The sequence below is a fragment of the Coregonus lavaretus genome (assembly GCF_964263955.1).
Source record: "Coregonus lavaretus genome assembly, chromosome: 23".
Classification (NCBI taxonomy): domain Eukaryota; kingdom Metazoa; phylum Chordata; class Actinopteri; order Salmoniformes; family Salmonidae; genus Coregonus; species Coregonus lavaretus.
In genome coordinates this window covers 5,086,446-5,110,835 of record NC_140010.1, presented here as the reverse complement: position 1 = coordinate 5,110,835, position 24,390 = coordinate 5,086,446, and the positions used below count along the sequence as shown (strand labels likewise).

Sequence of the window (24,390 nt, the reverse complement as noted above, 5' to 3'; positions counted from 1 at the left end):
CATGTTGTGTTTGGAATCTCTAATCTAATGGTAGTCAAAATACAAAACAACAGAAATGATCAAAGCAGACAAACTAACGCAGCAGCCATTTGTGTGTACAGTACAACTGTGTGTGTGTATGTGTGACCTCTGACCCTGGTGTTTTGATCAGGGTGTGTGTGTGTGTGTGTGTAGAATGGGGACATTGGGCTGTGAAAATGTGGGGAAAGCGAAGTACGGAGAGACAGAGTGAAGGGGTGCATCCTAAATTGTACCGTATTCCCTACCTAGTGCACTACTTTTGTCCAGAACCCTATGGGCCTTGGTCAAAAGTGCTGCACTATATAAGGAATAGGGTGCTATTTGGGACACAATCATGGAGCCATCATGTGGCCATAGGAAATGAAGAATGAGCAGACTGAGTCCAGTCATTCTTCATGCTGCTGTTGAGTTAACAGAGGGCTCCAAAAAACATCCATGATTGACACAAATGGAACCCTACAGATGTAGGATCTTAATTTGAGCCAGTTTGCTAGAGCAGAAACATTATCCTGCAGCAACAGGAAATGTGAATTATTATGTGGATTATAATTAATGGAATTTTTTTTGTAGGGGTTGATCATTTTTTCGTTAGGGCAAATCAAGTCAGACATTTTCGAGTGGAAATTACAACTTTAGAAGTATTTTAAATCTTGAATACACAAGTTTGCATTTTTTGCTGTGCAGGAAATTTCCCAGCAATAAAAGTGATCAAATTAGATCCTACATCTGTATTCCCTATATAGTGCTGACCAGAGCCCTAGTCAAAAGTAGTGCTTGACTAGAGTACTATGGGCCCTGGGGCACTGTATGTGTGTGTATACCAGTGGAGGCTGGTGGGAGGAGGTTAATGGAACAGTATCAAACAAATAAAACATATGGAAACCATGTTTGACTCCATTCCATGAATTCCATTCCAGACATTACAATGAGCCTGTTCTCCTATAGCTCCTCCCACCTGTAGCAGGTGTGGGTGCACATGTGCTTGTGTGAGTGAGTGTATTTCCTCCATATAATTCCTTCCCAATCCCGTTTCTTTTCTATTCTGTCATTGGTCCAATAGGACTGTTTCCTGTATTATTGTCACTATGGGTTTCTCATTCAGCAATGCTCCTCTGTATAACGATTCTTAAAAAAAAAAACATTTACATTTGTTTTCATATTTTTTTTAATTCAATATTTTTTCAAATTGTATGTCATTATTTTTCCACAGTATTACAAAAAATAATAAAAAAGACACAGCTTTCATAAGAACAAGGATAAAACCTCCTTATTTCATTTTTAGAGAATGTATGAAATGCTAAGCAACAGGCAAAAAACACAAGACACATGTGTGTCCCAAATGGTACCCTATTCCCTATGTAGCGCAACTCTTTTGACAAGAGCCCTATGGGACATGATTGGCACTGGTCAGATGCAAACACGTGTAAGGGTGTGACAGAGACAGGGGAGACAAAGAGAGAAGGAGAGAAGAAGAGAGGAAGAGGAGGAGATGATGGGGGACTGATTCATCTTGGGTGGGTGTAGCAGTCATTATGCTACACCTCTTCTCAGTCTCCACCTCCTCTTCTCAGTCTCCACCTCCTCTTCTCAGTCTCCACCTCCTCTCCTCTCCTCTCCTCTCCTCTCCTCTCCTCTCCTCTCCTCTCCTCTCCTCTCCTCCAGCCCAGTGAGGAATAGCGACTAGAATAACCTTCAGCATTTTTCACTCTCGTTCAGACGAATCCCTTTTTCCTCTTTAATTCCCATTTGTATTCAATGGGGATATTGTGAATCCTACCATGCGGACTGTCATCATTCTCATATGTTGAGCTTGTGTCCTCAAAAGTGATTTCACTTTACCAGAAAGGTGAGATTTCAAGCGTTACTAGGTATTATGTATGGCCCTTATGATAAATAATTACTTTTGGGTCTATTTAAGCGGAAATCTACAGGTCAATTTGGCTAAATTATCTTCCATTTTGAAAAAACATTTCCAGTACGTATAGTTGGTATCAGTTCAGATCTAAGTGGTATCAGGATCAAAGGTATGCATCTTCACTCGTCTTTGTCCTCAGTCTGCTGTGTTTCTCACCATCTCTGTTGTCTTCATCATGGTCACTATGCAACAACACACCATCTATTACTCTTAGTATCATCACTAGGCCTATCGCTTTTCTTCCCATGTCTTATCACATTCTCTGTGAATGTTTCTCCATGTAGAGTGAGCCTAACAGAGTCGTTACAACAGAGACTCCAGTCCTTCCGGTCAGTGCACTTGTCAGCAGGCTTCCTGCATCTCCACCTGCGGAGGTGAGAGATGGATTACACCAATGATGATTAGCACTGCATCAGAAGAGATCAGCTGATGATTTGGTTTATGTAAGCTAACTGACAATACAGTACAGTACATGCATACCCGGCGACAAGTAAACTGCAATCTGGGCGCCTCTTTGATAAGCGTAAGAATTGTATTACTTCCTCCAATAACAAACCGTCTGCAACTACATGAAGGCTAAGAACGAAACAGAATAGAAGACATTAGTTACACTGAAACAAATACGAACACAGACACACAGAGAGTATGTTGTACTCACGATATCTTCGTCAGGTTTGGGCAGGCTTGGCTGAGACTGACTACACTGGCAGCACACCTCTCTGTCAAGCTGCTCACATACAGACTTATGTCCTCCAGAGAGGTTTGAGAGTGTAGCAGCGAGATCAGGGCTTCAGCATGCTCATCCCACTCCGAACTGGTAGTGACACAAACACATCATAATAAAGCAAATATTCTCATATATGTATGTTTGTGTGCAAGAGTATGCATGCATATACAGTGCATTCGGTAAGTATTCAAACCCCTTGACTTTTTCCACATTTTGTTACATTACAGCCTTATTCTAAAACTGATTTAATAAAAAATGTTCCTCATTAATTATCACACAATACCCAATAATGACAAAGCGAAAACAGTTTTTTGCAAATTTATACAAAAGATAAAACAGAAATACCTTATTTACATAAGTATTCACACCCTTTGCTATGAGACTCTAAATTGAGCTCAGGTGCATCCTGTTTCCATTGATCATCCTTGACATGTTTCTACAGCTTGATTGGAGTCCACCTGTGGTAAATTCAACTGATTGGACATGATTTGGAAAGGCACACACCTGTCTATATAAGGTCCCACAGTTGACAGTGCACGTCAGAGCAAAAACCAAGCCATGAGGTCGAAGGAATTGTCCGTAGAGCTCCAAGACAGGATTGTGTCGAGGCACAGATCTGGGGAAGGTCCCCAAGAACACAGTAGCCTCCATCATTCTTAAATGGAAGAAGTTTGGAACCACCAAGACTCTTCCTAGAGCTGGCCACCCGGCCAAACTGAGCACTTAGGGGAGAAGTGCCTTGGTCAGGGAAGTGACCAAGAACCTGATGGTCACTCTGAAAGAGTTCCAGAGTTCCTCTGTGGAGATGGGAGAACCTTCCAGAAGGACAACCATCTCTGCAGCACTCCACCAATCAGGCCTTTATGGTAGAGTGGCCAGACGGATGCCACTCCTCAGTAAAAGGCACATGACAACCCGCTTGGAGTTTGCCTTAAGGCATCTAAAGGACTCAGACCATGAGAAACAAGATTATCTGGTCTGATGAAACCAAGATTGAACTCTTTGGCCTGAATGCAAAGCATCACGTCTGGAGGAAACCTGGCACTATCCCGACGGTGAAGCATGGTGGCGTCAGCTTCATGATGTGGGGATGTTTTTCAGCGGCAGGGACTGGTAGACTAGTCAGGATCGAGGGGAAAGCTGAACGGAGCAAAGTACAGAGAGATCCTTAATGAAAACCTGCTCCATAGCGCTCAGGACCTGAGACTGGGGTGAAGGTTCACCTTCCAACAGGACAATGACCCTAAGCACACAGTCAAGACAACCCAGGAGTGGTTTCCCGAAATACAGGTGTGCCAAGCTTGTAGCATCATACCCAAGAAGACTCAAGGCTGTAATTGCTGCCAAAGGTGCTCCAACAATGTACGGAGTAAAGGGTCTGAATACTTATATCAATGTGATATTTCAGTTTTCTATTTTTAATAAATTAACACATTTCTAAAAACCTGTTTTTGCTTTGTCATTATGGGGTATTGTGTGTAGATATTTTTTTTAATCCATTTTTGAATAAGGCTGTAACGTAACAAAATGTGGAAAAAGTCAATGGGTCTGAATACTTTCCGAATGCACAGTACACTATGGCCAGGATTCAATCCAAGGTGCGTTATAGAGCAGCCCAACAGCCGATGATGCGCCTTCTATAGGTATTTTTTTTACAGCCATTCACAGAGATCTCATTCATGATAAACACTCAAGCGCAAATGACCTTAATGTAAAAAAGGTGCATTGTCAGCTGTCTAGTTAGGTGCCCCTACAACACACCTTGGATTGAAACCCGACCGTGTGTGTGAGCGTTGTGTGTACGGGGGAGGTTTTATTGAGGACAGAATGTCTTACTGTTGCTCCAGAGTGTGAACTAGCTGAAATAATTTTCTCCAGTCGAACACAGGATCGCCGCAGAGGGCAAAGTCAAAGCCTCTGAGTGCTATCTGGGACCGTAAACCTTCACTCACTGCAAACCGTCCATATAATTCTTTGTGTCGAAAGTTGAGCCTGAAATCCAAGATACATTTTCTTAAATCATGTACACATGAATGTGTACCAACGCATGATTATTCACAGTACGTTGAGCATAGTACAGCATGACAAATATCAAGGGTTTGTAAATGACATGTAATGCAATTAACAATTTAAATGTAAAGGTTCAAGATTTAATGGGGCAGCAGGTAGCTTAGTGGTTAAGAGCGTTGTGCCAGTGACCGAAAGGTCGCTGGTTCTAATCCCCGAGCCGACTAGGTGAAAAATCTGTCGATGTGCCCTTGAGCAAGGCACTTAACCTTAATTGCTCCTGTAAGTAAAATGTAAATGTTAGGTATTTGAAATTAGCTTAACTTGTCTACAGGGTGGATGATTGCTATATGGCAGCAAGTCACATAAAGGATTTTTTAATTATATGTAATGCAATTCATCAGTGAAAGGTTCAGTGTTAGGTATTTGAGATTTGCTAATTGAAGAAGTATAATCTAGACATCCTCACCTTAACTTGTCTACAGGGTGGATGATTGCACGCAGGTCATCCACGTCAGTGTCTGATAGGTCAGCCTCACAGTACACAGCCAACCTGTCACCAGGAGAAGAGAAACAGCTTTATTTACTTCACACTAGCCTTATATTATCTGGAACATTAAACTGTCGTTTATTTGTGATATAATGTTAGCCAACACTTTACTTGACACCATATTATAATATGTCATAACAGCTGACATAACCTGACATGACATTATAATAACACTGTCATGACACATATATTTAGATGTCTTGTGACATATATTGCAATATTTTATGGCTGGTTATGACACCTACATAAGAGTGTCAAAGCCCACAAATCCTACCACACAAGGCAAACCATTCCATTCTACTTGTAAATATTATGTTATATAACATTTCCTAAAATGTGCCATTTTATTACCATTGTAATTGTACACCCAATGACGTCAAACATGATGACTGGGATGAATGCAGGAGCAGGACAAAACACCCTCTTTTGGACTTATGACTGACATATGGTCATATACGTGATGGGCCTATCTGGCTTAATATTATAACCCTTACAAAAACAAATTATTTGTGATTGATTCCAAAATATGGAAATGTATAGAATCTAAGTTTGTTTGTTCGCAACATTATTAAATCATAGTTCTCCATGGTTTTCCTTTAATATAGCTGTACTTAGCGCTACCACTAGGGGGATACATTCGAACTGTAAGCTGCAGGCACACGCCTCATACATTGGAAGAAGAGAAGCAGGAAGAGAAGCCTTGTGGAAAACTGTCAATTTACTTATTCATCCTGTTTTCAGGTTTGCAACAATTATAAGCATGGTTTCCTTTTTTAAATCTAGAGGTAATGTATCTAAACTGTGATATATTTATATTTTCCCCTTCATATGAGTGTAACCAAGCTAGGCTAATTAACTTTGCATGTAAGCCAAGGAGACAAGATGGCGTCTCGGAGGAAATTTATTTTCGTTATAATCATTTTTGCTTTTAAATGTTTTTTGTTATTTATTTATTTTACAAATGGTGGCTCATATTAAGTGTATTGACATGAGTACATATGAACCACGCGAATGATATGATATCTACTTTTTATGAAATGTGTATCTAACGGTCGCATGCTAACCGTTAACGTTAGCTAGCTAGTTCAGCGCTGAACCAGTATCTGTGCGTTAGAGACCTCTCTAACGCCCAAAAAGCTCAGATTCAAACTCCCATTCACCAGATCTGCAAGCTTTATAAATGTCAAAACACATTAGTTGATCACCAGATGTGGAGTTTCGCTGATCATCTAACGTATTTAGATGTTATAATGCTTGCAGAGCTGGGTTTTCATTTATTTAATACACAGGCCTGTTCTATAATTCGTTTGTACAATAACCACTGTATACAGTATATAGTGAATCAGATGTACTGTTACCTCAATAATGCATAGTTGTTTTGCACACCACCATCTTTGCGCCTCGATCAGACAGACAGTGTGTTTGCATCAATGCTGCGTAATAAATTCTGCGGTCAAACTTTTTTCAGCATGTAATCCAACATTTTTACTGGATATGTGTGCAACAACAGTTCAACATTCACCTTTTTCTACTATTTCGGTCACGTCTACACATACAATTTGATACATACATACATACATACATACATACATACACAGAACGCACTGCAACTGCCTCTGCAATGCAATGTTGCAAGGCAAACGCAGCGTTCCATTGGAAATGAATGTACTTCTGGTATACCAAAACGCAATGACACTGTTGGTCTGATCGAGGCGCTAGTGATATGGTTACGTAGCTAACGTTAGCTAACATATAGTTAGTGTTTGTTTGGCTAACTATTAGCTAGCTAGCTACAGGCATAGTTGAGAGCTAGCTTTAGCTACAGTATGTTATGAAAACATTGAGGAAACGTGATTGTAATGTATTTAGAATGTGTGAAAGTGTTTGCTACTGCCATAATATACCAAACATTAGGAACACCTGTATTGACACTTTGCCTGTTTGATGATTCGTCTGAGGGCATAGCGGGATTTCTTATAAGCGTCCGGATTAGTGTCCCGCTCCTTGAAAGCGGCAACTCTAGCCTTTAGCTCGGTGCGGATGTTGCCTGTAATCCATGGCTTCTGGTTGGGAAATGTACGTATGGTCACTGTGGGGACAACGTCGTTGATGCACTTATTGATGAAGCCGAGGTGGTATACTCTTCAATGCCACTGGATGAATCCCGGAACATATTTCAGTCTGTGCTAGCAAAACAGTCCTGTAGCGTAGCATCCGCGTCATCTGACCACTTCCGTATTGAGCGAGTCACTGGTACTTCCTGCTTTAGTTTTTGCTTGTAAGCCGGAATCAGGAGGATATAATTACGTTCAGATTTGCCAAATGGAGGGCGAGGGAGAGCTTTGTATGAGTCTCTGTGTGTGGAGGAAAGGTGGTCTAGAGTTTTTTTTCCCTCTGGTTGCACATGTGGCATGCTGGTAGAAATTAGGTAAAAGGGATTTAAGTTTGCCTGCATTAAAGTCCCCGGCCACTAGAAGCGCCGCTTCTGGATGAGCATTTTCTTGTTTGCTTATGGCCTTATACAGCTTGTTGAATGCGGTCTTCATACCTGTGTCGGTTTGTGGTGGTAAATAGACGTGTACGAAAAATATAGATGAAAGCTCTCTTGGTAGATAGTGTGGTCTACAGATTATCATGAGGTACTCTACCTCAGGCGAGCAATACCTCAAGACTACCTTAATATTATACATTGCGCACCAGTTATTGACAAACCGACACACACCCCCACCCCTCGTCTTACCGGATGTAGCTGTTCTGAACTAGCATGTGGTTGAAGGTGTTTGCTGGCCTCAAAGACATTTTGAAAACAAGTTATGCTAATCCATTTGCAATCCCTTTAGCTTTGCTTGCTAGCTTGCTGTCTATCTGCAGAGGTTAGCTGGCTAGTTAGCTATAGTAATTAGCTACTGCCATCAAGTTGTTGTTGTGTGATCATATTTAGCCTATTCCACCGTTTGCAGAATGCATACTGGCATTTGAATACAGCACGGGTAAAGGGAATCCGGACACTATGTGGACGTGGTGGACATATTTAAATGTAGGTGTAGACGCATGACGTGTTTGGAATTCCATGATCAGAATACAAAAACTTAAACTGTCAAGTCTAGACACAGCCAAAGAGGGGGTATTGTCTGCTCTTGTATCAGCAACAGAGCATTAGGGTACATACATGTCTGACATCAATGTGTGCTCAATTACAATTATAATTAAATATGGTCAATTTCAGAAATTGTTATATAACATAAACATACTACGGTGTAATATAATGGTTTGCCTTGTGTGGTAGGTTTTGACACTCTTATGTAGGTGTCATAACCAGCCATAAAATAACACAATATACTGTATGTCAAAACAGGTCTAAATATATGTGTCACGACAGTGGTATGACCATATTATGACCGTGTCATAACGTGTTATGATGCTAGGTGTCAAATAAAGTCTTACCTAATATTACATCCTATAGTGATGTCATTGATGAACTAGAGTGCAACAAGTAAAGAGTATTGCTAAACTACAGCTGTGTTTATATAGCCATCTAGGATCGAAGCTAGGTCTCCTGGGCATCACAAGACTGTGTTAGCCCGCTGAGCTTAAGCCTACAGTAGGCATGGGTACTCGTCTTGAGTGTGCTTCACCAAACCACCTCCATAACATGTACAATAAATTTAAGATATCCACCGTAAAATGTGTGATATGTAGTATTAGTGATGATAAATTGTACTTACACTTTTTCACTCAAACTGTAGCCAGATGCCCTGATACAGTCACAGATCATTTTCATTTCCGACACTTTTAACCAAAGAGAAGTTTGGAGAGTCCTTCACAGGCAAGAGATTTTTGAATTATTACATGAATACTTTCATCAACAAAACATCTACGCTCAAATTGTTTTATTTTTACAACTGTACAGCATGCAATATCAATCCAGTTTACTTTTCTACCTCTTTTTCTACTGATAACCCTCTAAGACAATGTAGAAGATGCTCACCAATTGACTCCATTTTTCTGTAGATTGCCATCCAATGTAACATTCTCACAACCATGAAGCCTGAAACAGTAATATATAATATTGTTAAAAGTCCACTTAATTAACATTATTAATGCCATTTTTTAAATTTTGTCCAATCACAGGTTGAATTCAAATAAAATCGTATTTGTCACATAAACGTGTTTACCAGACGTTATAGCGGGTGTAGCGAAATGCTTGTGCTTCTAGCTCCGACAGTGCAGTAATATTCTAAAATTCAACCCCCAAAATGTCAAACGTCTGCAAACCAGTGCCAGTGTGACTCAGCACAGACTGAAATGGTCCAGTGTGACAATGAATAAGTTCCCTTTTTTGTCAATTGGGTGTACTAATTCTAAGATGAATAACTAGTCCTAAGTAACTACTGCTAACTTGGGTTTCTGACTCTCCAAGTCTAGTCTAAATATATACAAGATGTGATACACTGTTGAAATTAAGTGCTTTGTAAGTAACACCAACGCAAAGGAGACGAAACCTTAACTTTGCTGGAGTATTGAAACACATCATCCTGACATGTTTTGAAACATGACATGGTGTGTTGTAACACCACTTAATCAAGTGTTGTGCAACACCTTGCCAGGGTGTGGGAGCCCTACCGTTAAAGTGGTAATCAGCGGTTAATAACAAATAACAAAGCGGAGTCCCCACCCTTGGTTCGGTAAAAAGCTGAGGGATGGAGCTGGAACCACTCACATTCATTAGACAGAGCTGTGGATGCAAGGACTGACTGTCCATGATATGAAAATTATAGTTTTTAACCATGTTTTGAGGCTATCTAGTGTTTGCTTACATTTTCTTTGTTTACAAACATTGTAGTAAAACAAGTGTATATTTTGTGTTACAACAGTTGAATTAAGCACATGATGCATTGATAAGTTCTATTCCTCAATAATCAATGGGTACATATCATGAATTTATAAGTCCAAAAATGGATGTAGCAACTGCTGACTGCCTCTTTAAAGTTTGAAAACACAATTTTGTGCAGAATTAGATACCTTCTCTTTTGATGTTGTGAACAGGAAAGTGAAGATTCCAACACTGTAGCGGGATTTTACAATTCCAATATAGTGCCAGTATAACTTGTTGTACTGAACCTTTTTTGTATCACTTAAGCTATATAAAATGCCTTTGTTAATGTGTTAATCAATTATGTATTTATGTTCACTTCTACATTACCTACATGTTAATTAATTAACCCTTTTTGTAACAGACATTGCAGTACCAGTCAAAAGTTTGGACACACCTACTCAAACAAGTTTTTTTTAATTTTATTTTATTTTAAACTATTTTCTACATTGTAGAATAATAGTGAAGACATCAAAACAATGAAATAACACATATGGAATCATGTCGTAACCAAATAAGTGTTTAACAAATCAAAATATATTTTATATTTGAGATTCTTCAAATAGCCACCCTTTGCCTTGATGACAGCTTTGCACACTCTTGGCATTCTCTCAACCAGCTTCATGAGGTAGTCACCTGGAATGCATTTCAATTAACAGGTGTGCCTTGTTAAAAGTTAATTTGTGGAATTTCTTTCCTCCTTAAAGCGTTTGAGCCAATCAGTTGTTTTGTGACAAGGTAGGGGGGGTATACAGAAGATAGCCCTATTTGGTAAAAGACTAAGTCCTTATTATGGCAAGAAAAGCTCAAATAAGCAAAGAGAAATGACAGTCCATCATTACTTTAAGACATGAAGGTCAGTCAATACGGAACATTTCATGAACTTTGAAAGTTTCTTCAAGTGCAGTCGCAAAAACCATCAAGCGCTGTGATGAAACTGCCACGCATTAGGACCGCCACAGGAATGGAAGACCCAGAGTTACCTCTGCTGCAGAGGATAAGTTCATTATAGTTACCAGCCTCAGAAATTGCAGCCAAAATAAATGCTTCACAGAGTTCAAGTAACAGACACATCTCAACATCAACTGTTCAGAGGGGACTGTGTGAATCAGGCCTTCATGGTCGAATTGCTGCAAAGAAACCACTACTAAAGGACACCAATAATAAGAAGAGACCTGCTTGGGCCAAGAAACACGAGCAATGGACATTAGAACGGTGGAAATTTGTCCTTTGGTCTGGAGTCCAAATTGGAGATTTTTGGCTCCAACCGCCGTGTCTTTGTGAGATGCGGTGTGGGTGAACGGATGATCTCCACGTGTATTTCCAACCGTAAAGCATGGAGGAGGAGGTGTTATGGTGTGGGGGTGCTTTGCTGGTGACAATGTCTGTGATTTATTTAGAATTCAAGGCACACTTAACCAGCATGGCTACCAGCATTCTGCAGCGATACGCCATCCCATCTGGTTTGCACTTAGTGGGACTATCATTTGTTTTTCAACAGGACAATGACCCAACAAACCTCCAGGCTGTGTAAGGGCTATTTTACCAAGAAGGAGAGTGATGGAGTGCTGCATGCAGATGACCTGGCCTCCACAATCCCCTGACCTCAATCCAATTGAGATAGTTTGGGATGAGACGGACTGCAGAGTGAAGGAAAAGCAGCCAACCAGTGCTCAGCATATGTGGGAACTCCTTCAAGACTGTTGGAAAACAATTCCAGGTGAAGCTGGTTAAGAGAATGCCAAGAGTGTGCAAAGCTGTCATCAAGGCAAAGTGTGGCTATTTGAAAAATCTCAAATCTCAAATATATATTTGGATTTGTTTAACACTTTTTTTTATTTACTACATGATTCCATATGTGTTATTTCATAGTTTTGATGTCTTCATATTATTTTACAATGTAAAAAATAGTAAAAATAAAGGAAAACCCTTGAATGAGTAGGTGTGTCCAAACTTTTGATTGGTACCATATGTGTTCCATCTTAGTTTCCTAATTTATTATTCAATGAAATATTGTGTTATATATTAGAGGTTGATTGGGAGCTAAATGAAAAGTTACTTACACTATGCTTTCCAAGACTCCATGTGCCTTACTGATGAGGAACATTAATTTGTCTGCTGTACTACTGGTGATGGACTTCACTCCAATTTCAATGTTTCTGGGTTTGTGTTTAGTGAGAGCAACAAGCAAGTCCTGCACTTTCTCATCAGAGAAGTTGTTCTCAGTCAGACTGAAAAATACAGACAAATTGGAGTTAGGTACAGAAATATATATATATATGGTAGGCTAAAGTAATTCCCAGTTATATCATGTAAATGTATTCGGAAAGTATTCAGACCCCCCCCGACTTTTTCCACATTTTGTTACGTTACAGCCTTATTCTAAAATTGATTAAATTATTTTTTGCTCCTCATCACTCTACACACAATACCCCATAATGTCGAAGCGAAAACTGGTTTTTAGAAATGTTTGCAAATGTATTAAAAATAAAAAAACGGAAATACCTTATTTTCCCCAAGTATTCAGACCCTTTGCTATGAGACTCGAAATTGAGCTCAGGTGTATCCTGTTTCCATTGGAGTAGTCCACCTGTGGTAAATTCAATTGATTGGACATGATTTGGAAAGGCATACACCTGTCTATATAAAGGTCCAACAGTTGACAGTGCATGTCAGAGCAAAAACCAAGCCATGAGGTCGAAGGAATTGTCTGTAGAGCTCTGAGACATAATTGTGTTGAGGCACAGTTTTGGGGAAGAGTACCATAACATGTCTGCAGCATTGAAGGTCCCCAAGAACAGAGTGGCCTCCATCATTCTTAAATGGATGAAGTTTGGAACCACTAAGACTCTTCCTATAGCTGGCCTCCTGGACAAACTGAGCAATCGGGGGAGAAGGGAGGTGACCAAGAACCCGATGGTCACTGACAGAGCTCCAGAGGTTCTCTGTGGAGATGGGATAACTTTTCAGAAGGACAACGATCTCTGCAGCACTCCACCAATCAGGCCTTTATGGTAGAGTGGCCAGACGGAAGCCACTCCTCAGTAAAAGGCACATGACGGCCTGCTTGGAGTTTGCCAAAAGGAACCTAAAGGACTCTCAGATGATGAGAAACCAGATTATCTGGTCTGATGAAACCAAGATTGAACTCTTTGGCCTGAATGCCAAGCTTCACGTCTGGAGGAACCCTGGCACCATCCCTACGGTGAAGCATGGTGGTGGCAGCATCATGCTGTGGGAATGTTTTTCAGCGGCAAGGATTGGGAGACTAGTCAGGATAGAGGGAAATATGAACAGCGTAAACTACAGAGAGATCCTTAATGAAAACCTGCTCCAGAGCGCTCAAGACATCAGACTGGGGTGAAGGTTCACCTTCCAACAGGACAATGACCCTAAGCACACAGCCAAGACAACGCAGGAGTGGCTTCGGGACAAGTCTCTGAATGTCTTTGAGTGGCCCAGCCAGAGCCTGGACTTGAACCCGACCAAACATCTCTAGAGTGACCTGAAAATAGCTGTGAAGCGACGCTCCCCATCCAACCAGACAGAGCTTAAGAGGATCTGCAGAGAAGAATGGGAGAAACTCCCCAAATACAGGTGTGCCAAGCTTGTAGCGTCATACCCAAGAAGACTCGAGGCTGTAATCGCTGCCAAAGGTGCTTCAACAAAGTACTGAGTAAAGGGTCTGAATACTTTGAAAGTCCTCTATCTATCTCTATGGTGCTAGCCCATTTCTTTCCCATGGCTGCTATGCATATGTTATACGTTTATTTGCAAAAATCTCTAAAAAAGTGTTTTTGCTTTGTCATTATGGGGTATTGTGTGTAGATTGATGAGGGGAAAAAACTATTTATAAAATACATTTTAGAATAAGGCTATAACGTAACAAAATGTGGAAAAAGTAAAGGGGTCTGAATACTTTCCGAATCTACTGTAGCTGAGGTAGATATATTTAACAGCAGGAATTTGATGGATGACAAATAATGTATGATATTACAGTAAAGATCATGTGGTTCTTACTCAAGCTCCAAACTCTTTCCCTCTCCCAGCGCTGTCAGCAGATCATCTAAATCATCATCGGCTAGGCCATCTACCTGCAACCTACAAAAACAAATATAAAAAACTATTAAGTGACAAAAATTACAAAAATAATTAATTCAAGAGTATTAATTAAAACAAATATCCATGTCCAAACAACCTTTTATGAGAGAAACATTACATTGAGCATCAATCAGTTTCCATTATTAATTCAAATAACATTTGGGAAAATATACACTTCCGTTCAAAAGTTTGGGATCACATGTCCTTGTTTTCGAAAGAAAATGATTTTTTTTGTCCATTAATATAGCATCAAATTGATCAGAAATACAGTGTAGACATTCGTTAATGTTGTAAATGGCTATTGAAGCTGGAAATCTTTTGTTTCTGGCCATTTTGAGCCTGTAATCGAACCCACGATTGCTGATGCTCCAGATACTCAACTAGTCTCAAGACGGCCAGTTTTATTGATCTTTAATCAGCAAAACAGTTTTCAGCTGTGCTAACATATTGCAAAAGGGTTTTCTAATGATCAATTAGCCTTTTAAAATGATAAACTTGGATTAGCAAACACAACATGTCATTGGAACACAGGACTGATGGTTGCTGATAATGGGCCTCTGTATGCCTATGTAGATATTCATTTTTTTTTTTCTAAATCAGCCGTTTCCAGCTTCAATAGCCATTTACAACATTAACAATGTCTACACTGTATTTCCGATCAATTTGATGTTATTTTAACGGACAAAAAATTGCTTTTCTTTCGAAAACAAGGACATTTCTAAGTGATCCCAAACTTTTGAATAGTGGTGAATATATTATGTTATGTATAAAAATCCGCCTTGTTCTAGGGTGAGAAAGGGAAATGCAAAATATACTCACTCGAGATATTTACATTTTTCCAATACTGGCAGAAGGATTTTCAACTTCTCTGCAGTTAAGTTGCACCAGTTGAGAATTAGTCTTTGGATGCACTTGCAGTGCTGAAAACAGTAGTTCAGCACCCAACAGTCTGTGTTTGTCAGGGGAATGTGGGTCAGATTAAATTCTGTGTATGTATTCATGGCTTTCCCAACAAAATCATCTACATGTAGCTCATATAGACAATGAAACGCAAAAAGCCACATTGATGAAATGTGATAATCAATAGCGTTTCGATCCTCCTTTTCTTCTTCAATGACTTCCAGAATAAAATGTTTGAGCTGGGTCCTGATTCCTTGAGAGCACGATATGTATTTTTTATCCTCGAGTCGTTTTCCCACTTCTTTGTTTGCGATGCCAAAGAGAAATTGAACTATGGGTAGCAGGTGACTGTTTTCTTTTCCACGTCGAACCTTACAAAGTAGCTCTCTAACTTTCCCCTGAGCTTCCTCATCACCCAGTAACATGTACGAGAGGGCTGTGAAAAACTCCTGGAAGCTGAGGTGCATGAAGCTGTACATAGTGTTCTGACTCACTCTCTTCTTTTGGAGAAACTTGCACAAGAAGGGGACTTTGGAAGGATCTGACACTGTCTGTGAGACACTATCGTGGTCAAATAAGACTTGCTGCTCTTCCATTCCCTTTTCTGCCAGCTTGCCAAGTCCTTGGAGGATAGTAAGAGCTGACTGACCCATATCCTGACTGTGATGCTTCAACAGAGTGGCAACAAATTCAACAAAGATGGAGGTGGTGGTCTCCAGCGATTGGATCATCTCTGTGCCTTCTTCAAACTGCTCCCTATAAACTGTGCAAATGATCCAGCAGATGACTGGAATGAAACATGCGGTGAAAAGTGTTTCATTTTTTCTCACAGTGTCATAGGCTTGCTGTGAGTGTTGCTCATTCTTGAAGAATCTCTGGAAGTATTCCTCCACCCCTTCTTTAGAAAAGCCCACTATCTCAGCATATCTCACTGGATTTTTGACCACTCCATTCAGTTTGTCCAGCGCTGTGGACCTGGTGGTGACAAGCAGGAAGGACTCGGGTAAGATCTGCTTTCGTATCAGGCCACTCAGTGTCTCTTCGGGGGAGCACTGTGTCCACGGGTCCCTGGGAAGGGAGTCTTTCGGTACATCAAGCGGGAATTTGAGCTCATCAAAGCCGTCTACCAGGAAGAGAACCCTCTCAGGAGACTGGCGAAGGACCTGCTTGATCATTGATGATAAACTCTGATCATAGTTCAGCAGATCCATCACACTTTTATTTCCAGTGGCCTGGTTTAGCTCTTTGCACCTCAGGTGAAAAACAAAGTCAAATCGGTCTTGATAAAGTCTCTCACGCGCCCAGTCAGACATGATCTTCTGTGTGGTAAAGGACTTACCTGTCCCAGAGTGGCCCTGCAGTATAACAGTTCTCTGAATGTCTCCATGCTCGTCTGGGTCAAACAGCCTCTCCACTTTGGTGCTCTTGTAGGCCTTGCTGTCCCTCTGGCCCATGACTTGATAAAAGTTCTGTCCTCTGGAGCGGATCTCCTCCTCTCTCTCTCTCTGCTGACGGTGTTTCTGGATGATCAGGGGCTCAGTGTAGCGGTCATCCAACTTCACGTGTTCTCCAGGGAGAGAGTTGTACTCCTGCACTGTGGCATATTCACCTTCGATGACGTTCTTGTATTTCTTGGTTATTGTGCTTCTGTCCTCTACACATTGATACAATAAAAGTCAATACATGATTTTACAAAAGTGTTTCTGTTGAAAACATTATTTAAATCATATAACATAACAAAATGTATTAATAAAAAAAGGTGAACAAAAACATGGCCTACCTTGTCCACCTCTTTGTTTGACGTGGCGTTCTAGATAGATGATTGACAAATACATCATATCACATCACAAAAGCCTTTTCACAAGATATCGCTAATCTATACATCTTCATAATGTATTGAACATTTTATCACGCAACAGTTAGGTCGGGCACAAGATTACATGTCAGTGTGTCAGAAAGAAACGTCAGTACGTCAGGCATTCTTGACAGTAGGGAAAAATCCCTGTAATGCAAAGAAACATTATTTTATAGTTGAAAGAAAAAAAATCTGTAATTGATTAATACAATTACATATAGGGGAATTTTGTAAGAGCCATGATTTGTTTTTGTCATTTTCCAAATATTTTTAATATTGTACATTTCCATGTCTGCTTTCTGCCAGGAAATGCCCCTGTCCTGAGAAACTGATCAAAGGTTAAACATTCTGAAACTTTCAAAAATGTATATTCACTGTAAAAGGATATTAAGAAGTTTCTTTAAGAATTTCTTTCTTAAAAAACACTGACTCCTAAAAGATCAACTGTTTTTTAATTAAAATATTTTAATGAGGAGGTTGCTCCTTTATGTGGTGTGTAGAGAATCTGACTAACTATGTAAGTGGACTTTGTTAGGGTTAATCTGTGTATTCATTGTTACTATGTAATAACAGCCTTGAATAGCATATTTAACAGTACCTCTTTATGTAACTGTGCTTATATATGCTTACTCAGGTGTTTACATGTTGTAAGATCGTGTAGCATACCCTGGTTATCTGGCCCTTTTGGAATAGTTTAAGTGTGGCTACATGTGGCACACTCTCTGCCCCAAGATGGCTACAAGCCAGTAGTTTTTTATTACACAACCAATATGGTCGACCATTGACGTCATTGTTTACATCCTCGCATGCTACCGCTAACCATTAGCCCCCCCACTAGCCGCTAACTGTACTGTGCATGAGGTTATACAGCTCCCTATGCCGGCCTATAGCCTGAGGGCTACTAGCCTGTAGCCTAGCCTAGCGTGCTAGCCTTCAGCTATTGCCTGTTTATACTGTATGCCAACCCACACCCCGTGGCCCGCTAGCCTAGCATGCTAGCCGCTAAGTGTATCATGTTTATGCCTCATATGCTATCCTAGCCCCTTTATACAATATGCTATAAATCATTACTGCTATGTTGCGTGTTAGCCTACTAGCCTTTCTGTTCTGTATGCCTATTACCAGCTAATGCTGTTAGCACACTAGCTTCCTAGTGTGTGCTAGCCATAGAGAATGATAGAGGCCTCTAGTGGCCAAAAGGCCGTGTTAGCATGGGCAGCGCCATTGAGGGTTTCCAACATTTTAATGTAGTCAACTGGGTGGGACTTACAACTTCATTGGTTGATCCCGCCTGGTGAACCTGTTGGAGTCATGCCCAACCGGGTCATCAGGAGGAGTCAGCCAATCGTGAGAAAAAATATATACTACTTTAAAATGGAGAATGGCGCTGCCCATGCTGTCACAGATGCTATAATGTCCCAGATACAAAGATGAGTCCTCTATCTATCTCTATGGTGCTAGCCCATTTCTTTCCCATGGCTGCTATGCATATGTTACATAATTGCCATTCTCTTTGTACAGCCTAACATTGCTAGTACTCTGGTGTAATTCCCTGTTTCTTATGTTTTACAGAAACCATTATCACTTCCACTAGTTCCTTCCTCTTGTTTGCTGTGTGTGTGTGTGTGTGTGTGTGTGTGTGTGTGTGTGTGTGTGTGTGTGTGTGTGTGTGTGTGTGTGTGTGTGTGTGTGTGTGTGTGTTAGTTGTATTGTAATAAAGTGTGGATTGTATCCCTGTTTCCTACTGGTCATTTCAGTCCTCTAACTGGTAACCTGGGACAGTTGTACCTATATCTAAACCGACACCTCTTTCGGAGTACACAACCAGTCGGTGTCACTCTTTTTAATTGTGTGATAGCTAATAGTTGATTAGTTGGTCTGTAAAATATAGATATTTCAAATTTGGTTAATATTAAGACATTTTTTTTTTCATTGGCTTTCAAGAATGCCTGACCTAATCACAGCCCATATATCTAACTTCCCAAACATCTTCACTCACCCAATATCTTTTCAAATACGCAATAGTCAGTTTGGGCAGGGCTCTGTTTCACAACTTGACTCTCAGGATTACATGTATGTGTACATCTTCACTCACCCAAGTCCTGGACCAGATGAGGATCATTCTCCCTCAGCATGGAGAGAAAGGCAGATTTCACTTTGTTTCCTCCAGAGTGGAGGGCTTTAAAGAGCTGCCTCATTTTGTCCTCATCAGTTCTGGCAGCGCTGATGTTAGAGTACAGCTCGTTATGGATCATGCCTTCAGAGAGCAGCTCATCAGCTATAGGCATCACCATGGTGACCCTCTGAATGAGCTGGTGCCTGTGTTCATCCACAAACTCAGCACCTATGGAGGGCACAGGTTAAACTTGATTATTATCAAGAATATATAGATTATTCATCCTTTAACTGGCACACCAACAAAAAAAAATGATCTGCATTTTTTTTTTTTTCTGCAAATGTGTATTTAGTCTCAGTAGGCCATAAATTAATGTTGGTTTGCATTACTTAAACTTTGATATATAATGAATCGCAAGCATCTCAACCACGATGCAGGGCACATTGGGGAGAGACTGTCATCCTGTAAACCAACTACCTGCCACTCAATAAATATACATTCTATATAAACTTAATTATGATATTAATCATGTTTAATATCAAGTTTGATATTATTCAGATTAATGGAAAATGCCATCTTGGTTGACCATCTTGCTATCTTTGTTAAATGAGTAGGCTACATGGCTGTTCTGTGAATTGTGAGAACAATTTGGGGAAGACTCTGCACCATCAGAATTCTGCTCAGTTCAAGAGCTGACCACAAGATGGAACCAAATATTTCTATATCTAAGTCAAGATGGGACAGATGGGCCTTTTAACAATGGGAACCACTGTTACAGAGTGGGCAGAACAAGCAAGGAGGTGGGCAGAGCCAAGCACAAGCTAGCGAGATCTTATTGGTGCATTTCCGTAAGGGAACGGCTACTCTCTCAAGTACCCGTGTGCAAGATCTTCTAAACAACGTAATAAAAAATTAAAACAAGTTTGACAATGAGTCAAGTCTACAAAATGTGCACTCTGTTCGTGACACATTCTAGTTTCTAGATCGGACGTTGACGTCTATAAGAAAACAAGCAATGTCGTCATGCTCCTTCTCCTCTCTCTGGCGGCCGTTGGATTTACTCTCATCCTCATTACTGCTAGATGCTTCAGTTCATTTTACCCCATGTGACACATCTTGGTTTCCCCTTTTATCTGTTGAAGTCGGAAGTTTACATACACTTAGGTTGGAGTCATTAAAACTCTTTTTTTCAACCACTCCACAAATTTCTTGTTAACAAACTATAGTTTTGGCAAGTCGGTTAGGACATCTACTTTGTGCATGACAAGTAATTTTTCCAACAATTGTTTACAGACAGATTATTTTATTTATAATTCACTGTATCACAATTCCAATGGTTCAGAAGCTTACATACACTAAGTTGACTGTGCCTTTAAACAGCTTGGAAAATTCCAGAAAATTATGTCATGGCTTTAGAAGCTTCTGATAGGCTAATTGACATCATTTGAGTCAATTGGAGGTGTACCAGTGGATATATTTCAAGGCCTACCTTCAAACTTAGTGCCTCTTTGCTTGACATCATGGGAAAATCAAAAGAAATCAGCCAAGACCTCCGAAAAAAAATTGTTGACCTCGACAAGTCTGGTTAATCTTTGGGAGCAATTTCCAAACGCCTGAAGGTACCACATTCATCTGTACAAACAATAGTACGCAAGTATAAACACCATGGGACCACGCAGCCGTCATACCGCTCAGGAAGGAGACGCGTTCTGTCTCCTGGAGATGAATGTACTTTGGTGCAAAAAGTGCAAATCAATCCCAGAACAGCAGCAAAGGACCTTGTGAAGATGCTGGAGGAAACGGGTACAAAAGTATCTATATCCACAGTAAAACGAGTCCTATATCGATCGACATAACCTGAAAGTCCGCTCAGCAAGGAAGAAGCCACTGCTCCAAAACCGCCGTAAAAAAGCCAGACTACGGTTTGCAACTGCACATGGGGACAAAGATCGTACTTTTTGGAGAAATGTCCTCTGGTCTGATGAAACAAAAATATAACTGTTTGGCCATAATGACCATCATTATGTTTGGAGGAAAAAGGGGGTTGCTTGCAAGCCGAAGAACACCATCCCAACCGTGAAGCACGGGGGTGGCAGCATCATGCTGTTACACCAGCTCTGTCAGGAGGAATGGGCCAAAATTCACCCAACTTATTGTGGGAAGCTTGTGGAAGGCTCCCCGAAACGTTTGACCCAAGTTAAACAATTTAAAGGCAATGCTACCAAATAATAATTGAGTGCATGTAAACTTCTGAGCCACTGGGAATGTGATGAAATCAATAAAAGCTGAAATAATTATCTATACTATTATTCTGACATTTCACATTCTTAAAATAAAGTGGTGAGCCTAACTGACCTAAGACAGGGGATTTTTACTAGGATTAAATGTCAGGAATTGTGAATAACTGAGTTTAAATGTATTTGACTAAGTGGTCTTCTGTAGCTCAGCTGGTAGAGCACGGCGCTTGTAACGCCAGTGTAGTGGGTTCGATCCCCGGGACCACCCATACACAAAAAAAATGTATGCACGCATGACTGTAAGTCGCTTTGGATAAAAGCGTCTGCTAAATGGCATATTATATTATTATTATTATTATTATGTGTATGTAAACTTCCGACTTCAACTGTAGGTACTGTAACTACTGCTTGTATTTTAAATGTCACAGATAGGAGACTTCTTGAAAAACATAAACCACACGGATTTAAATGTCATTACATAGTATAAACATACAGTAAACAGCTGAGCGATTTGTGCTTTTTGAGGTCGGTTCGGATTCAGTTCGTAAAATACATAAAATAATACCGTTTTTTGGATTTTGGTTTCAAATCTTTTATACATGAAATGCAATATGAAATACGACCTTGAAATTATTTTTGTTGAAATTTCAAAGCCAAATATTGAGAAAACATTGAAACCATTCCATTGTCTCTAACAACACATTTTCATTTTAGTCATTTAGCAGACGCTCTTATCTAGAGTGACTTACAGTTAGTGAGTGCATCAATTTTTCATACTGGCCCCCCGTGGGAATCGAACCCACAACCCTGGCATTGCAAGTGCCATGCTCTACCAACTGAGCTACAGTAAGCCTACACAGAATAAAGCAATTAATAAAAGTCCCATGATGGTAGTGACTGTCCATTACTGCTTATCACTTATTAACCATCATTTATTCAAATTATTTCAGTTGTCTATATTACTTTTTTTATTTGATTACAATACTTTGGTATACTTTTTAGCCAGTAGTTCTGAAATATTTGTTACATTTTAGTCATTTAGCAGACACTCTTATCCAGAGCGACTTACAGTTAGTGAGTGCATACATTTTTTCATACTGGCTCCCCGTGGAAAGTAGCCTCACAAGCCAAAAGTGGTCCCCTAAAATTCTGTACAAAGTCACATATGTGCACCACATCGTTGCTTTCGCTTTTGCTCTGCTGTGTGTGCATCTTGCTAGATGTCACTCAAATGGCGAGGGGCTGATTGGAATTCGAATTGCTAGGGGGCTGCAGTTTGCCAGAATAAGAGTCGCTTTCAACCTAGGGATTTCGTGGCTAATTGAGGTAAGACAGTAATTCTACACCTTGACACATGCAGCCCAAAGATGTCTGCAAATTTCTGCTTGTTTAAAAAAATTTACCACAATTTCGTGATATCGCTGCAACTCCTGTACGGAGTCAATTAGTTTTTTAAATAATACATATTTAAAAAAAATCTGGTTAGACCGCAATAGGTTTGACTGTAACTACATTACTGTAGTACATTAGTATAGTTCAGTATATATGACCATATCCAGGTCTAACTTACTGTGTTCATACGACTCCATTTTGTTCATCAGGAAAGGTCACACTTCAGCATTAAGTCGTCTGACTCTTCACTGGTTGTCTACTAGGGAAACAATCAGTCAGGCTACACAATTATGTGCACATATGCAATAGCTGATGTTAATGCATACTTTATATGGAATATTCTCTATACTACAGATATTGAGACCACTTCCCTTTCTATAGTTTGAAATGTCTGTAGTATAATCATTTTTTCTTGGACTCTGCGGCCAGACAAATACTTTTTATTTTGGTTTCTACGGAAGGCACACCAAAACAGATTTTACTTTCTCTTTGTGTTGATAAAAAAACTGCAACTTTTCGTTTGCTGTGTTCAAGTGGATTTATACTCACCGCTCACATCCATAGCTGAAGTTAATGGATAACATCATGTCTTTCAGATCACATTAATCTAAAGGGTGTAACTGCAACCTGTTAAAGGTGTGGTATTCGCTGACTGGCGGTACGTTTGTCTCCCGTGGTTATTTATAACTAAAACATCTTCTAACTGCTGACTGACGACGAAGGAGTTCTTCTTCTTCTTCGATGAGGTTTAACGGCAGTTGGCATCCAATAAATGTTGCATTACCGCCACCTACTAGACTGGAGTAAAACCCCTTTATACTGTGCTTGAAAAAAAAAAAACACATCAAAAAATACCCTACCATCTAACACTACACTCACAAAAAAAAATAAACACCACCCTACTCCACTATTTAAATCTATTTAGTCCTACCTCAGGCCAACAGCCTGAAAGGATGGTTACACCACCACTTAACACACCCTGTAACTCTTCTGATGTCAAGTCTCGCACACCCAAATAGCTCTCTGCAGCTGCCACCACGACCTCAATTTTCTGACTTACGTTCCATCCCTGCAGTACAGTTGATAACCATTGCTATAAATGCAATCTTACTGAAACATATATCACTTGTTGGCCTATCCCTCTGTACTGGTACAGATCTACTACTCACACCACTCCTCTCAGGATCCCTCCCCCTTACATTTAAATTTTAGTCATTTAGCAGACGCTCTTATCCAGAGCGACTTACAGTTAGTGAATACATATTTTTTTTATACTGGCCCCCCGTGGGAATCGAACCCACAACCCTGGCGTTGCAAACACCATGCTCTATCAACTGAGCTACATCCCTGCCGGCCATTCCCTCCCCTACCCTGGGCGCCGCCCATGAGTCTCCCGGTCGCGGCCAGCTGCGACAGAGCCTGGATTCGAACCAGGATCTCTAGTGGCACAGTTAGCACTGCGATGCAGTGCCTTAGACCACTGCGCCACTCAGGAGCTTGACCCACCTTCCTCTACTTTCTTCACTACCTCAGCATATGACAACTTCTGCACTACTCTAACCCTGGAAACCTAAACCTGCCTCTCTCGCACGGGACATTTCTGATCCCCAGCCACATGGGCACACCTACAATTAACACATACCACTACTTTCCCAATGCTACACATTCCTTTGTCTCATGCCCTTCTGCACACTTC

The 24,390-nt window shown here is 40.4% G+C and overlaps 1 protein-coding gene across 1 annotated transcript; it reads right to left on the bottom strand.

Annotated features, from left to right (window-relative positions):
* Positions 1-1,645: 1,645 nt before the first annotated feature.
* LOC311099037 (NACHT, LRR and PYD domains-containing protein 1 homolog) lies at positions 1,646-23,450 on the bottom strand. Its single transcript, XM_084139638.1, has 14 exons — positions 23,244-23,450; positions 22,873-22,950; positions 19,045-19,293; positions 16,875-16,904; positions 15,014-16,748; positions 14,114-14,194; positions 12,157-12,324; positions 9,209-9,268; positions 8,946-9,038; positions 5,140-5,223; positions 4,500-4,655; positions 2,595-2,750; positions 2,417-2,512; positions 1,646-2,302 (listed from the first exon to the last, which is right to left on the bottom strand). Exons 2-14 carry the CDS (start codon positions 22,898-22,900, stop codon positions 2,119-2,121), a joined length of 3,120 nt encoding a protein of 1,039 aa, XP_083995764.1. The 5' UTR covers positions 22,901-22,950; positions 23,244-23,450; the 3' UTR covers positions 1,646-2,118.
* Between the last annotated feature and the right edge of the window lie 940 nt (positions 23,451-24,390).

Excerpts from the sequence above, each read along its gene's own strand:
- LOC311099037 (XM_084139638.1), bottom strand. The coding sequence starts at position 22,900 with ATGAACAAAATGGAGTCGTATGAACACA. Across the intron at positions 16,905-19,044 it reads TCATCTGGTCCAGGACTTGG|AACGCCACGTCAAACAAAGA; the intron begins GTGAGTGAAGAT and ends TCATCTATCTAG. Across the intron at positions 9,039-9,208 it reads CAGAAAAATGGAGTCAATTG|GACTCTCCAAACTTCTCTTT; the intron begins GTGAGCATCTTC and ends TTGCCTGTGAAG.